The 18,601-nt window shown below is 33.1% G+C and overlaps 1 protein-coding gene across 1 annotated transcript in view; it reads right to left on the bottom strand.

Annotated features, from left to right (window-relative positions):
* Positions 1–18,601, bottom strand: part of LOC125076019 (bestrophin-4) — a 76,536-nt gene that overhangs the window by 34,984 nt on the left and 22,951 nt on the right. The window contains exon 2 of the mRNA XM_047687946.1: positions 18,289–18,399. Within this exon, the coding sequence (XP_047543902.1) occupies positions 18,289–18,399 (111 nt within the window). The remainder of the gene's footprint in view (positions 1–18,288; positions 18,400–18,601) is intronic.

The following is an 18,601-nucleotide window of genomic DNA, read 5'->3' as shown; positions in this document are numbered from 1 at the left end:
CTACTTAAATAAAGATTATTTTGATATTGAATGACAAACTGGTCATTTCGTGTTTTACTACGACATCTAATCAAACGAAATAACAAATAACAAAGAGAAATATATTTAAGATTTGCTTTTCTTTTAATAGTTAATTATAATAGTCTCATTTAAAAACAAACAACAGGCACGAGGGTTTCTCGTATAAAATGCACAAGTTTTTATAAACCTTTTATTTTTAATAGCTTTTCTCTCACTATTTTTCTGCAACGAATACCTATATAGTTTTGAATTCGGACGAAATTTTGACATCGAACTTTCGTATGAACTGTAACGTAAAACGTTTTTAGTTTAGCTCATCGTTGTTGTATAACATGCTTTGGTCAGCTTACGAATATAATACGGAACACTATTCCCGCTATAAAGTTTTATCTATGTAGTTTAGTTCATTTCGAAACTATTACAATAAGCACAATATGTTCTGAATATGAAAATACTGAAGTATGCAAATCTGCTTAGGGCGAGCTGGATTTATTACTGAATATAAGAGTCAGTAAATATTTATTAGACATTTTGACGATATTGAACTAGCAGTACTGGAGTACCTAAAATGCAATATCATCATCCAACGCAACTACTTATACTGACCTTAATATCTTGTATGTGATATACAAAGTATGTCGACGGTATGTTGTAAACTAAATGAAAATCCAGGCGAGCTATTTATTTGACGTACCTTTTACTTCAACTGACAAACGCTTGGAATCGAATTGATTGAAAATTTTAAAGAATGTTAAATCGGAATTAATTGTTTGCCGTTATATTAACAATAAACGCCAGCGAAGTTCATAATGATGCACTTCAATCGCGAGCGTTAATCAATTACTTTAAATAAGAATAAATCAAACAAGCTTGGTTTTTTATTTATATAAAAACAATAATTCGGTTGATATGGAACTTCGGTACTGTTTAAGTTTAAGGTTGAACATAGGCTGTATAGTATGTTGATATGTTGCACATTTTTTATGCTGATGGAATCGAAGCGAAAATTATCGGTCAAGGCGCTGGCTGGCGATTTCGAAGTGAACCCTGACAAAAATATAATTAATACAAAAACTTTATTTGCTGCATTTATTTCGAATAACGTCTACAGTCAATTGTAAAAGGTAGCGACAGCATATATCTATCTTTTTATGACAAATATACATCTATTCATTCACGAAGGCACCACATTCAATTATTATCGGCGTGCATTAGTAGAGTGAGTGACGCTCGTGGTCACAAGATGTTTTAGTGTGCGTGAGACGTCTAAGAGCAAAGGCAGCAAAAAATAAATTAGATTATGTTTGTGAAGTTTATCTTATTAAAATATCAATAATTTAACATGGAGGTGCACGCCTTCGTGTTTGAATAGATCTATAAAACATGCTGACTGTTTAAAATAACGACAACTTTAGTTATAGGTGTCACAACTTTTTCCATTTACATTTTACAATTATCGGTAGTTTTAGAAATGTAAGAAAACATTTAAATCGGCGCGTGAAAAAAGTTATGTGGATTATTTTGTACGACGCATTAGCGCACTACGTGCGAATAGATGTGGCACGATACGATAAAGTGAACAATCACGGGCTAAAGTCCTCATTTTACCGTTGAGACGGGCTTAATTCCAAATTATGAATACAACTTTGTAATAAACGTTAAGGTTTTCCGGAGAATTCGAAATTTTATCTTGTATATTAGATAATGGGACCATAGCTGCACATATAATATCGATTATACATAGTCTCATTTTGAAGAGCTCCAGCCGTAGATGTGCAGAAAAACAAAGAGGATTCCGGGTGGCAATTTATTAAATTGTTGTGAATTAATTTTAGAGAAAGCAAAAATGGCACTGGCCACTTAGAGAGCGCTATGGCTGTATAAGAAAAAAAAATTAAAACGAAAACATTCTAACTGAACTAATTTATACTATTAGATATTAAAAAAATCATTTATAAAAGGTTTCATCATTTTAGCGCCTACTAATTTTAGATGAGTAGTTGGTAACTCAGGCCTACTTATAACTATAAGGGTTGTTTTGACGTAAGAAGCTCGATCTTCTGCCAAACGTCCAATTGCCATCTTTTTATTCGGTACCAGTTCAGATCCCTGTAGGCACCAACTCAAGAAATAACTAGACGTAAGAAATATTCAAATAAAAATAATGTTTTATATTATATATATGGATAATTTTTCCATGTTATCTAAGCATTTATATTTTTTTGATAATAGCGTATGATTAACTGTTTATTATTAATTATATTTTACATACGCAGTACGTATGGCATGAAATTTACTATTGAGCTTTATACAAACTCGATTACAATATGCAACTCACTTATCAGCCTAGACAGTCCTTTTAAATAGCGATCGACGAATTTGTTTCTAGGTAACACAACATGCATAGAAGTGACGTAGTATTTGATATATCACGTGACCAAAACGTCTCGAAATAATGCATTAGCAGCCTGTAAATTTTCCCACTGCTGGGCTAAAGGCTTCCTCTCCCTTTGAGGAGAAGGTTTTGGAGCATATTCCACCACGCTGTTCCAATGCGGGTTGGCGGAAACGAAATAATGACGATGGAAATATTTTTGGGGGGAATCGTATGACGTATTTGAATTTCGAGCACAAGGACAAGCCGATATTCCCAATAGTGTTACTGTGTTCGAATGATTGGTCGCAATGATTTGTCATACTTTCTCCTTTTAGTAAACATAATAGTTAAAGGTTTTAATAAATAAATAAATGCTAATAGTTGTGAGTAAATTTAAACCATTTTATGTGACCTATTTATCCGTGTGCATTCCCGCCGTGGATCAAAAACGTGTTCTCGCTACAAGCACTCTATTTAGTCAATAAAAAAACCGCACTTCTGTTAGCCGTTTCACGAACACTACACATCAATCCACATTGACTGTTTACGTTATCAGTAAAAAATGCAGTAGCGTTACGCCCGTTTTTATACAAACCTTGTGCAATTAAGAATTTAAATAAATAAATAAATATCGCACCCAAGGTAATCACGTATATACTAATGACTTTCGTCATAAAAGTCTTGATAATTATAAGGCCTCGAGTACATGGCACTGAGGGGCCGCAGACTTAAAGGCTGTACCGAGCCGCAAGATAATAATATATAATTGAAAACCATGCACTGGTCGTGCGTGGGCCGTGTACGGATCGCATACGAAACTGCTGTCGTGTTACAGATTTGTACATAATAACGCCACATGCGTTACACTCTGATGTGAGACGATGTACATGAAGCCTTACAGTTCGGTATAAGACGAATGTGATTGGAGGGTTGCGTTGGTGGCTTAGGTTAATTACAACTCAGTCGTTTGACATGATTATCATTCAATTTGAATTAAGACAGGTTATTAATAACCAGATCTGATAACATCGATATATTAAATCGTAACATTGAATCGAATTGTTGACATTATTCTATAACATATTCGACCAAATTATTCGATTTAAAACCATAAAATTAAACAGGCCAAGATCACACCTTTTCAATAAAACAGACATCTCAACTGTTTTACTTTATTAGGACGCCGAGTACATTATGACAGACATAGTTGGAGAACAGAATATTTTATAAGAAATTTTATAACAATACAGTTTTCAGTCAAAATTCTAGATGACGTCACCAAAAATGTAAGTGATGACCTATTGTCTCCTAACCGGTAATCTTAAACGAAGTTAAACTTCTGCCACTTATCTATCCGCTATCGTTGAAGGGTGCCGCTGACGTGGTGGATTATACCCCAAACTTTGTCTTCGAGGGAAGAGGAAGTCTGCCCATCTGTGGGAAACGGCCTGTTAAATTAATTACATTTACCAATTGTAAAAAAACTTATAAAAGATAAATATACATTTATATTACAGAGACTGCAATGTTAGACAACTGTTTCAATCTATAATGGAATAGGAATGAAATTGACGTTATTGGTTTTATGTTTCTTTGTTATGTAAAAGGTTATAGGCAAACCTTGGGAGCTAAGTTCTTATGTCCCAACCGAAACATAACAATACTAAGTATTGCGGTAAAATATCTGATGAGTAGGTGGTACCAGTGGCGTGGCTGTCGCAGGGCCAGGTGGTGCAGTGCACCAGGGCCCCGGAGCTTAGGGCGGGTCAGCCAACTCGCCAGCTCCTGAAGCTAGAAAACCTCGACTCTGCACACAAGAATTTTCTTTTTCCTATCTATAATTTTGAAGGACAATATAAGTTAAAGAGGGGGTGAAGCAAGGGGGTGAGGGTCCGTTTTTTTTTATGCACCAGGAACCTTGCCCACCTAGCTACACCACTGGGTGGTACCTACCTATACGGGCTACACCTACCGACACAAAGCCTTAGGGCTTAGTGAAAGTAATATATTTTTCATATATAATTGTTGTAAGAAATTAATCGTATTCTGAAGATTGAAAGCGGAGGACAGACATGTGAACAAGTCGAGACTGTTTAAGAAGGATTAAGATTTTTATATCTATAAGTATGTATAGTATTTGTAAAAAAAAAATAAGTGGAATATTTCGAGTAATTTATCAGAACGCTCTTATAGGAAATATTTTTACGGGGTAGTAGAATAAAATAGTCGATAGCATGACTTGCTTTAACGCAAAGGCAATAAAGACTGCGTAACTTTAACGCTAAATTTACGAGACAATGTGTAGAATATATATTTTTTTTATAATATTACTATGATTTTCAATTCAAGCTATTGGCCTACCTGTGCTTAAGGTATATTTTGAGAAAAGGCCTTGATGAGGCCTATTTTAATTCGTATCGCCTTTGATGTTAACAGTGTCCCCGGTTTGAGAGTGTGACATTCAGCTCGTTAATCAGCTGAATGTCACACGGATGGACATTAAATGTAACTTTATTTTATACTATTTAAAAGAGATTTTATTTCATTTGCCAATTCGGAGAGTCGAGATGGCCAAGTGATTTGAACCCGTGCATCTTAACCGATGATTGCGGGTTTAAACCCAGGCAAGCAACACTCAATTTTCAGGTGCCTTATTTGTATTTATAATTTAGCACCTGGTGCTCGACGGTGAAGGAAAACATAGCGAGGAAACCAGTATGTGTCTAATTGCAATGAAATTCTGCCACATGTGAATCTACGAAACCGCAAAGCCAACCTTTCTCCTCAAAGAGAGAAAAGACCATAGACCAGCAGTGGGATTTAGTCTGTTACTTTATTTCATTTAAATATCATAGGGTAATATTCCCTAATTCCACAGGACGGAACCTACCTACTGAGGATCAATTTGCTTATGAAGACATGCGCCACGTAAAGTATTATCATCGTGCATTATTATTTACTACAAATTCATTTACATTAAGAGTGAATAAAACTTGTCCTTTCAATATGCCTTAGTGTGCGTGAGACGACTAAGAGTGAAATTACAAATATCATTATACTTCCTTTCGCGTTTTAAATTTTAACTTAACTTTGGGGCTTGCCTTCACCCCTGCTTGGATAGCAAAACTATTTTAAAATTATTAATAAATGAATATATACACGAAGACTTAAGATTGTGATGAATATAATAACAATTTCTATTTCTTCTGTTTGAATGAAGTCGCGTGCATTTGTGAAAGACATTTATGAAAGACGTGATTAATTTTAATCGCTTAAAATGATATTTTATATTCATATAAGATACATTTCATCACACTTGTCACAATTTTAGATACTTTTTATGGTGCGAATTTGGTGGAAATTTCAGCGAAAATTGCACCGTAACCGAAGCTTAGATTCTGCGCTCATCGCGGTGCATTTCACCCGGTAACCTTTTAAACACACGTATTCGAACTTAACCTTCAACTCGAATGAAATTTTCGATTCTATTTAAATATCAAGATAAAACGATCTCATGCTGTTAAACAATAATATCGGGCAGTGTATTATAATTATTTTTTTTTGGTATTATATTTTAATATTATATATTTTACATTTCTTAACTAAACATTTTCATTGTTGTTTTTTTTATTCATGTTCCGAATACAAGATATATACCCGTACCTGACGAGAGGCGTGTCAGGACCTTGACAAGCGGTCTTAAATAAATGCTTGAATTTATAGCTTACTTAGTAAAGTTTGTTTGTTTATCTACATATTGTACAAATAATAATGAAATTTTGACTTCACTCGTATTTAGCCCCTTAAAGTTTGAAATGTGCAAAAATCCTTACGTAGGGAGCGTCTAGGTAACGAAAGAAGTAACTAAGTATCATAAGTCAAAGTCAAAAATCTTTATTAAACATAGAACTGTTACACTTTTTTATTGATTGACTAAAAATCTACCACCGAAACTGAGAAGAACCGGCGAAACTAAATGGTATAATCGTATTTCGCATAAATATATATTTCATAATATTTATGATTTAGATAATAAATGCAATATATTTTTATTAGTTGTTTTTTTAAAGGGAGTGGAATTAAAGTTATGTTATTCGAAATGTATTCAGAGAAGTGCACAAAATAAATTTTAACTAGACTTCATTGCTACACGGAAATGCACATTACTTGAATGTAATGTAATTCTACCGAATTTTTAACGGGGAATGTTCCGAGGAATTGTTTGGATTAATCCCGGCTGCTGAATTTCGAACCTTCGAACATCTCGTCAAAATTCTAAGTTTCACCCGCACCACAGATGTCCGAAAATCCACGATAGTGCGATTTTTAAGACATTTTCTTTCTCGCACACTCTGCGGAACCAGCTTCCGCCAGCGATTTTTCCGATAGACTTGGGAACCTTCAAGAAAAAAAACGTACTCTTTCCTTAAAAGCCAACAACGCATCTGCAAGCTCCCCGGTGTTGTAGATGTCCATGGGCGGTGGTAGTCACTTTCCATCAGGTGAGCCTCCTGCTCGTTTGCAACCTATCATATGTAAAAAAAATAATGATAAATATATATGGATCTATTTTTATTTGATATTTGTAAACGTCTGCGTCATACCTATTATAAATGCATCGCTTAAGCCCGCTTTTACTTTCTTATATTGCAATGAATAATGGCCTTATTGACGCCTATCGTAGTTATATTTAATATATCTAGCATTAAGGTAGTTCATTTTGTTTTCCTATTCAAATTATTTTTCAATTTGATACTCATTTTTGTAACTGAGTTCTTTTTTCCCAATGCGCTGGAAATGTACACGATTCTCTGTGTGAATTATTAAATGTATTTATTTGGTAATTTCTTGTTTTCATTTAATAAAAAGTCATTTTTATTTCATTAAATTTTTAAAGAACTTACAATAATTCAAATGAACCTGAACTTAATTCGGACCATTTCCATCGTACAATTGTTCGTGTTTCAAAACGGAAAAATAATAAAAATATTGTGTCACAAAATAGACCGCAAGAAACCTCCGGCGAAACATTGATATTGATGGGCATTGAGAGAATGCATAATCAAAGAAAGCAATAAATAAACATGGATTAATAATATATAGCAACGAAGTATATTCAGTATACGCGGCACGTAAACGCCGAGATGTTCCAGTGATTAGAACGCGTGCATCTTAACCGATGATTGTGGGCTCAAACCCATGCAGGCACCACTGAATTTTCATATCCTTAATTTGTGTTTATTATACATCTCGTGCTCGGCAGTGAAGGAAAACACCGTGAGGAAACCTGTATGTGTCTAATTTCAACGAAATTCTACCACATGTGTATCTACCAACCCGCATTGGAGCAGCGTGGTGGAATATGCCCAAAACCTTCTCCGCAAAGTTAGAGGAGGCCTTAGCCCAGAAGTGGGAAATTTACAGACTGTTACTGTGCCACGTAAACACGTGTTATAAAAAAAAAAAGTGTATTTCAGTAGTTTAAGGAGAAATCGTAACAAAAAAGCTAATAAAAATATTTTTCGCAATTATAATATTAATTAAGATTCTAATTTATTTGAACGCAACATCATTTGAAACATTACTTTATGAAAATTTTTATATTAATATTTTTTTTAAATATAAAACACAAGACTTCATATTCATATAAATAATTGCGTAAAAATGTCACTAAATTCGGCGGGAAAAAGTTGCCATTATGACTTACTTACGAGTATGTGCAACAAATTATTAACACTTACTTACTTTACTGAAACTGAAATAATCCTTCCTGATATGATTCCTAGAAACTTCACGAAGTGACAATGAAAACAATTTAACTCCGATACCAGTCATTGGTTTTAGCTCTGTACGTAGGAGGGACGGAGGTTAAATAACGATTCTAAAGAATTTATATATTGATTTAAATGATGTAGAAACAGTTTCTTGGAAACAATTTGTGAAAAGGTAAAGTTTAAATTTAATTTGAATTAAAATAATTTAAAAATCTATATAGAATTTTAGGAAACTATTACTAAATTAAAAATGATATGTTTATTTAAATTACTGACTTAAATTTTAATAGGAATTTATTTTAGAATGTATCTAATTAAAGGCTTTAAATGCACTGTATTATAAGTAGAATTATAGACGAGTATCGATTTTCACATCTCTATATGTTTTTTGAAAAGCAGATTTATTTTAAGAGTCATTGTGAATTATTTTAACATCGCTCTTAGCCAGACTGGTCAAGACAGCATTATGACAGAGATTCAGTTGAAAAAATAAGATTCCAAGTGATATGGACGACCGCACCACAGTTTCGACCATTCGTCGGTATTGTGTTCGAACACGTATGTCCTTATCAATATGAAAAATGTTACATATCCGGTATAAATAAGCATTGACATACCTTGCTTGTTACTTACAACAATATTTCACTATAAAAGAAATATTTTTTATTATAAATAATAACTTTATCCGAACACGTGTTAGTCTGATTCACGAAACAAATGGTCGTAACTTATAACATTCCACAGCCATTGTATTAGAAACTTTCGTATTATAAGCACTCTTTAGCATTGTGATTAAACTACTCAACAGATAATATAGAAGACTAGAAGACCTTTATAAACAAGCGGACAAAAGTAACAGCCTGTATATTTTATATATTGAAACTGGGAAACTGGAAACTGGGAAACTGGAAACTCACGCGAATATTTGACAACAATTCCACCAGGCTGCTCCATTGCGGGTTACACGAATACACGTGTCAATTAACATCAAAAGTAATTTTTAGAATAAAAAAAATAATTATGTGAACTTGATTATAGAATCATAATTACAAAATAGACAAATCGGTAGCTCAATAATTCTAATTTGGATATTTGTAACACAAACATTAAATGTCACGTCAATAGTCTAAATTTATATAGGCTGAAACTACAAAGCGCAGGAACTTACTTAATAATAGTATATATAAGTAAAATATCTTAACAAATTATATGTATATAACGGTGGAGTGACGTCTGGCGCAAGACGGCTGACAGGAGCTGGACGCGAGTTGCCGAAGAAAGACCACAGTAGCGTGCATTTGGAGAGGTCTATGTCCAGCTGTGGGCGAATGTGGGCTGAAGATGATGATGATATGTATATATCACTTTAAGTTTAAAATCAACAAAAACCATTTAAAAGCAATTTAGTTATACTTGTAGCGAAATCTATCATTACTTACAGCGTGTTGTGTTCAAACATTTTAAAATTATAAATTGCTTCAAATATTTACTGAATATAAATTGAAACGTTACCGAAAGGACGGGCTGACGTTCTGTCGCAGACGACGAGGTGTGCATTGCTTACACAAAGGACTCAATAACATGCATCGGCTAATATCAAAGAGTTGCTAATGCTTTGTAATAATTAATTTAAAATATTAAAATTTGAACAACTAACATTAACAGCGTGCTTTATTCGATTAATCAAAGTCGAAATTGAATCTAAAATAACCATACGAAATTTATTGAACGATAAAATATTTACCTCACATGACTTTAAATTGTGCTTGTCGAAAGAACGAGATAATAAGTTCAGTAATATTATGTACAGAACACACATACGTACGTAACGATATTTATTAAAAAGGATTACCTTTTTAATAAATATCATTATATGCGAGTTGTGTGTCGTATTAACGAATTAAAGTAATAATGGTAGTGAATTTTAATTAAGCTCTTGTTATTTGTATTAAAGGCATGCTATACTCTGACATAATATATATATTATCATTACACATATTGACGGTCGTTTTTTTATTGACATTTTATGCTGCATTAATTATTAGTTATTTGTAATGAAGCGAAGTAATTTAGGTGTCACCAGTACAATATATCTTGGCAAATCCAAAATTCTATCGCTTAATGTTAAAATAAAGACTGATGGAACATATAATTGTAAAATACATTAAGAATACAACCACTTATAGTCAATGAAGTACGAATGTTCAAAAATAAATGTTATGAAATAGTATTATTCGTTTTACAGAGAAATATTCGCATGAATTTTTCGAACGCTGTTTCCGTTATTCGATTTTGTTTATCGAACGCCAAAACACGCCAAAACCCAATATCCGTCACGTCTATACTGCTCGATACCTGTGTGCGTGCACATGCAACTCGTAGATGTTTAACAATGAAATTCGGAATGACATCCCAAACCAACAAACTAGATATGGATATGATACATTTCAATTTAGTAAGCAGATAGAGTTCACAGAATTTAACTAATAACCTGCCTTCTGCATCACTGAACAGGAATGTATTCACGAGCGGCGCAGAGACAGCAGCATATTTTGAAACTGCCGGCATTCAATATTTAGAAAATTTAATACTATACAATCCACTAAACGTAATGTGTCTGCAGTTCTCGCTTGCCTTTGTGCGATTTACGGCTAAATATTATTAATAAAGTTGTACTAATGTTCTATTGATATAATATATTTCGGACAGCCAAATGGACCTCTCGATGGTAAGTTGTCACCACTCCTCATTGACATTGACGTAAGAAATTGTAACCATTCCTTACATCGCTAATGACAAGATGTTATGTCGTTTTATAAAATCGTTTTATTCGTAATAATTACTCTATCACGAAAACCAAAAAGTATTTTGATATTGAAATTCTTTTCCATGTGAAATTTCGGGTTTGAGACATATTTTACGGAAAATTCAACGCCGGTGTCAAACGAACTCGAAAATATTTAGTAAATCTTTGTTATTCTTAAATACTTGCTTTTTATACCAAGCGTCAAACTTTGTAAAGCATTTATTTAGTATATTCGTACCTACAGTCCGGTATCCGCTGCGTTGCTTCGTAAATTTTTTTATATAAAAAAGAAACATAATCAGTTTTATATTTCATGGATTTATTTTCCCTGAACGCATTAAATACCAAATAAATCAAGCACTAATTTCCATATACAACGTCTAATGGACGTCAGTGTGTACGTATCTTAATGAATATTGTTAAACAGAATTTCAAAGGTTGGATGCAATCGGAGTCAATTACTAAAATATCGAGCTCACTAACGCGAACCGATGCTCGCGTATTGTTCTTTGAGGGTATCAAATATTGTACGTACGTACTTATATGTATGCACGAAACGTTATTGTCAAAGAAACGTCAGTACACGTTATTAATTTATCATAATTACTTTTAGTTGGCCTCTTTGTTCGACGTCAATTAAAATTTTAATTGTTTTTTTAAGAATGTTTTTTTTTTTAAATACCTACCCAATTTCGAATGATTATATTTTAAAGTTTATTTGAATCCGTTTGAATCGAAGATATCCGATTGTATGTGTTTCATTATTATGTTTTTATTTAACGATTAATTAGCGCTGTGTTCAGCGAAACCGGCTTCGGCGCTAACGGTCGTGGAATCAGTCTCCGCTTGTGGCGTATTACATATTTGTATGACTATAGATCATATGGATATATTCATCGAGGCCTGGTTGTGTGTAAACGGCTATTGATATAAAATGTATTTAAGTTATTTAGCGTTTATTTTTAATTTTGTTGTATTTTGATAATAATTTCTTATCAATAAATCCTTACCAATACACGAAAATTAAACAATTTTTAACCAACCACTTTAGTCCTATAAAATAATTAGTTTTGCTAACGAATCGTAGAGGTATACATAATTGGTATTTAGATTTTTTTATTGAAACACTAATCTATCATCTGTTAACTTAATATATTCAATCTACTGTCCGTTATTCGTAGCTCCGTTAGTAGAAAACCAATGGTAGCTGCCGCCCAATGCCTCGTAGACTTCTACTGCCCATAATCAAAACGAAACGTTCCTTTTTATTGTACACCGAGAACGTAACCCAACAGACATATGACTCGGTGCAGACAATGATAAAAAACCAAATTTAATAAAAGATTTATCCCCAAAATCGAAGCCCATATAAGTCTTAGTAACTGGAAATTAATAAGAGCAGTTTAAAATAAAAATATATATAAAACATCGACCGTGCTAATGACTAAGTGTAAATAAAACTGCTATACAATGACTCCTGTTAAGGAGAAATAAACAACGATTAGTAACATACAAAATATATCTCATAATACTTATATATACATAAAATATTATATTATATAACTATATGATTCTCCCTTTAGAACATTATAGGGGATTACCGTGGCGACACATTGGTTAATTCACGTCTCAATCACTGAATTTAATTTTACTTCGTTACCCGACCACGGTATTAAAACTTCCAATAAAAAGTTTATGATTGAAATGTTCAGACATTTTTAATAAAATTATTACGCTACCGCTGAAATTAATATGTTACAAAAACAAATGAGTTCCGTATTTCTTCAGTAAAATAGTAACAAGTTTTAATTAAAGTTTCGAACCAACTAGTATAAAGTCGAAAGACATGTTGTATGACTTTATGCATTTGAAATCCGTTACAAGCAAGACTTCGTATGACAAAGTTTGTTTCAGTTCTAAGTTGGACATAAAGTAAAATAATACGGACGGGTTACTTCACTTCCACATCAAATCAAATAGTACAGTAAATACAGTTGGTATATATCCTACCGTTGAGCTGAAGCCTCCCTTACTTTTAAAGAGAAGGTTTTGAGCAAATACTATTATGATAGATATGTGATAGGTTTTTTTGTCTAGAAACATTATGAAGGTTGCCTCACAAAATTTTATCTGGCCAACGTTCAATGCATATGAAAATTCAGTCCACTTACCCAGGCTTGCACCCGAAATACTCGATTAATAAAATAATATTCGGTTCATATATTACAGAACGGCTCAATTGTCAGGACATAAACCACGATTGAACGGTTAAGGTGAAAGTTAAATTATTTAAATACTAGCCTTTAAAATCGATACTGTATTGCTTCTTAGAACTAAACTGGGAACAACTGAGACCCTGTAAAGAATCAAGAAGCGGTACCTAACATTAATTTGTAACAAAAATATGTCGCCAAAATATAATTAAACCTATATATTTTATTTAAACGAATCGATCATAATAAAACGATGACTACAATCGACTTAATCGGCATTCAATAAGTAAGTTTCTCTGAAATTTAAATTGTTCAATATTCGGAATATAATATTAAATCACGTAAACTAAGTGTGCATGTCGACGTGATGATTGAAAAAAATCAATGTACCTATACTTAGATACTCGAATACCCGCGTAGTCACGCCTCTTTGTTTGTAAACAATTGTCCGATACGACTCGCGCGCAACTTATTGTAGTTCCCGTCGATTTGCCAGAAAACTGTACACAATTGAAAACCAAAACTGTACAAAGTTCCAACTTAATCGAATGAATGTTTGAGGAAAGCCTACGGGACACAAGAAAATCATTACGTTAAAAAACTATAATGCATATAGATTTATAGGTATACCGATTTAACCCGATATTGATTAGGTATAGGCACACTGATAATCCGTTACAAATTTTAAACTTCCTGTATGCAAGATTAATAACATTACTTATCGTTATCAAGGGGAGCTTTTTCATTACATCTCGACGGAAATATGTAATTACGCGTATCCGTAAACATGAAGATGATACATGAAGTTGTTTTCGCCAACGCTAGGTGCATTGGAATACCAATTAAAACACCAGCGGTACTCACTTCTCTTGAAGGGGCTTCAAAGGATCGCTTGCGCGTGCCACCGTAACGCCCTGAAGCCTGGCTCACCTATGCGGGCCTCTAAGGCGTAGTGGGTTTGGCATTAATCAAACTTGAAAAATGTATGAGTCTCTAAATATTCTAAATTTCTACTAATATTATAATTGTGAAAGTAACTGACTTTTACATCTTCAAGCTTAAACCGATGAACCGATTTAGATAAAATTTGTGATGTTGATAGTTTGAGCTCCGGGGTAGGACATAGGGCTGTGATTATTTTTTATTTCACCCTTCAAGGAGGTAAAATAGAGCTATAAAATCATCTAAATTTCGCGCGTATGTAAGGCCAGTGTTTTATAACGAACGAAGTGTCAAGATCCATCTTTTGTTTTACATATATTCAATATGTTTTAAAAGAGATTTAGTGATAGCTTCTCCTACTACTAATGATACCGTATAACGAAATGATTTCATAAAGGAGAATAAAAACTTATAATAATAATTATTATTCATTCATGTCTAAAGTCCACGCGGTCAAGTCTCACTGCTCATAATTTAATAAAATTATTTCTCTCGACTATCGTAAGACAACGTCTCATAAGTAAATCCAGTTATTCGAAGGCTATAATCAAAATTATTTTAGTCAGTCATTCGATGAGTAGGTTAAACAATACAATACAGTTTTGTTATAAGATATACAATTAACCTTGATAAAAGTGTTCTAAAAGTGATAGTTAGAACTAGGTCGAAGAGGGAGCCGACACATACATACACATAATGCGGGCGGATGACTTACTGCTCAACAAAAACTGCATCCGGTACTTACCTACTTCTAAAATACACATTTTTCATATAAACTAAGTAGCAGTAGAAATACTTACTTATGCAGTCACGTTTATATTATTATTATATATTTGTATAAATATTTTGTTATTGTATCCGATTTCATAGAAATAAATGTAACCAATCGATTTCAGAACGTCATTCGTAAGGCTTTAAAATTAATACCAGATGATTTCCCGCGTAAAATTAGAAATTAAAAAAAAATGTCGTTCACCGATTTAATGTAAATAGGAAATTTTTAATTTTTTTTTTAAATTTTGATTATATTTCAACCTCAGGATTATAAGGTTTATAAAATTATACATAATATAAAAAAAAAAAATCTGTGTAATAGTGAATTTATTAGAAGTATTCTGTAAAAAGAAACTCAAAATTCACCGCAAATATGGTGATTGTGATATACTGCAGTAACATAGGATACACGCATCAAAATGGCGCATCATTGTAAGCCAGTTGTCAACATTTCACTAGTGAGATACGAAGTGAATTCTTAGAAAGTCATTTCCGTATCGGTATTAAGGATTTGCGGATCGCGTTATAACAAACGAGAATGAAACATCATGAAACTTAACAGAAAATAATTCACAGGTTTGCTTTACGATATTGCGATACTGGCTGTTCCCCGCGACACCGCACCCATAGTACCTCCAAAATGGCTGGTGGATTTTTTTTAATCATTGTCAAAGTTGAACTTTGATGTGAAATTTATTTTTATTTTTTTACTTGATGACCTCTAAATCAGTTAGCTCTGATTGTATCTAAGTTTGCTTTTCGATGCCTAAAGTAAAAACGTCCAGTCTAAAACAGATTTTAAAAATGTTATAGAGGTAAGTAGGTAGAATTTCGGTGAAAATCAAAAAATAAACAAAAAAAATCTTAAACAAAATGGATGGTTAGGGATTTTTTTTGGCCAACTTGTATTCTCCAAATGGGTCCCCAAACACGCTCACTTGATTTGTCGGACCCTCTACCAAACACCCAATATAATATAAATATATTTTCTTGCATATCCCGTAATTTAAATACACGTCTACCTTGGAATATCTCTACGTCATATTTTATTACGATTAGTTCAGTGCTTTCGCCTTGATCGAATAAAAAGCGGAGAGGCAGAATACAATATTAGTCTGATATATTTTTATCGGCGGAAACGCTTTTTCCCGGAATAGAAATGGTTTATTTTATTTCTCCATAGGTCAACGTGAACTTGACCGATTACAGCCGCGGCGACCAATGTCATGCGAAACTAGGTATACACGCAGGACACATTGTAATGCAGACACAAGGGTACTCACATAATTTGTTGAGACGAGAAATTCGACGTGACCGGAAAGAGATATTGATTGCGAAGGACCTACGACTTCACATGGTTTAATTTCAGCAATAGATATGACTCGCTCATATCTCACACCAACCTGCGTCATGTATTAAAAAAAGGAACAGTAGCAATGCTCCATTATAAGGAATTACTAATATTCCTTTTAAGCCCTCCATTTACACAATAGCCTAATGGGTCAGGATCGATCCTGCGACTTTTAACATCGCTAAGCGGTCCTTAGGCCATTGCGCTATTGACGCTAGAACACAAGATAAGTCTGTTAAGCGCAACATCACGTCCCGCATAGATTTGTTAGGCGACAGAAAGGTTGCAACGCTTGCGTACATTTACATAAAAAATCATTAAAACACATTATACATTACATGTAAAATTTATTGCAAAAAATAAGCACGGAGGTTCAAATGGTTCACATCTCATCATCAAAATACGAATAATTATGTAAACAGATACCTACGTTGCTTATTTTTATCTAATATTTCTAATTGTTTTTAAAATTTTGTGAAACAAAGACGAAAGGTTTAAATTTGGCAAGTTAACTTTTTTTTGCAAGTTTTTCAATAATGTTTCCGTGAAAAAAGGTTTTAATGCAACTCAAATAAGATTACATATCCACGCCTAACGAACTAAATATAGAACTTGACTGATTTATGAGTAAGCCTACTTTACTTTCTTTGGTAATGAATGAAAACATCGTGAGGAAACCTGCATGTGTCTAATTTCAATGAAATTCTTCCACAAGTGTATACACCAACCCACATTGGGGCAGCGTGGTAAAATATGATCCAAACCTTCTGTCAAAGGGAGAGGAGGCCTTATCCCAGCAGTGGGAAATTTAAGGCTGTTAATGTTCTGTTATGTATGTTGTTTAGTGTCTGTATAATACTATTATGTAAGTAGATACGCATCGCCGCTTCGCACGCTTTTATTTCAGACTATTTACGTGAGAAGTGCAAATTGAATGTTTTTGTTTAATAAAATTATTATTTTATTATGATACGTATAAAATCAAAACCTATTTCAATATATTAATTAAAACAGTCTCCGAATTCATAAACGATAAACCCTATGTATTACGTATTGTATAATGTATTAACGTATATATATAATGTATTTTAAATTGGATATTATAGAATTATATATTAGTCATATGTTAAGCGCTTCAAATTTACGCGAGTATATAAAATCGCTTTAATTATATTAAACGTGTGTTTTTATCTTCTAGAAAATTCTAGGAAAAAGAACCGAACAATAATTATTAAATTTTATTTTTAGTCCTTCAAAGCGAAGCCGACAGCTAGATCATATTATATTAGAGCTCCGTCTATATTGCATCTGGTGCACAGCTCCTTAAAAATGACCTTTCGTTAATATGGATATACTTGTAATCGGAGTTCAACTAACATTGGTAATGGGATTATGAAAAATCTTGTTTATTTCGTAAATGTCCCGATCCCGTCGTCGCTTCGTAGCGCAGTAAATTATATATTATAGATTTTTAAATCTAATGATAAAGCTATGAAATAGAATATGAAAAAGAATCTTTAACAAACTAGGTGAGTTTTTTTATAACATTGGTAGGCGGACGGCCAAGTATATATTTTCTTTCGGCACCAATGTCTATGGACAGAATAAAACTATTCCTTACATCGCCAATGCGCCACTAACCACGGCAAACTGACACACAATTTATAATATAGATTTGAAGTTATCAAAATGTTGTACTAAGATGACTTCGAGGATAGAATTACTTATCAAACTCAAGACGGTGCAATGTCTGATTTCAGATTAGATTTTCACGGAGTGACTATTAGTCTAAATTATGTATATTGATCAGGCTTTGTGAGACTTTTTTTTTGTAATGTAAACGAAAAGTGATCATTCGAATTTTAAATCCCGATTTTTGAGCTTGATATTCGCTCCCATCGCCAAGTATTAAAAAAAAAATTACCTGAACAAAAGTCAACCTAGTTCAAATTAAGAATTCGAGCCAATTAAAAAAATATATATGCACTATTCCTAGCTCCTATATGAATGATAATATAAAATGTTCATACCTCTGTTGTTGCTCAGTTAGTGCAAACCGATAGAGTAAGTTGATGGTGTAGTACAGAGTGAGGTAGGCAAGCAGTTCGCGCCAAACCAGTTTATAGACACTGCCGCGCCATCTGAAACAAATAAAATTAATTAAAATTTAAATATTACGTTTTTTTTTTTTTATTGTATGCAGTGGATGAGGCTGTGGCAGCAATACGAGGGATAATATATAATAAATTCACGAACGAGACGGAATTGATGGAACGATTGAAAGGCTTTCCTACAGTAAATTATTTTGGTACCCTGTGAGGCGGATGGAATGTGCCGGATGGT

The sequence above is a fragment of the Vanessa atalanta genome, chromosome Z (genome assembly GCF_905147765.1).
Source record: "Vanessa atalanta chromosome Z, ilVanAtal1.2, whole genome shotgun sequence".
Classification (NCBI taxonomy): domain Eukaryota; kingdom Metazoa; phylum Arthropoda; class Insecta; order Lepidoptera; family Nymphalidae; genus Vanessa; species Vanessa atalanta.
This window is presented reverse-complemented; position numbering and strand designations above follow the sequence as displayed.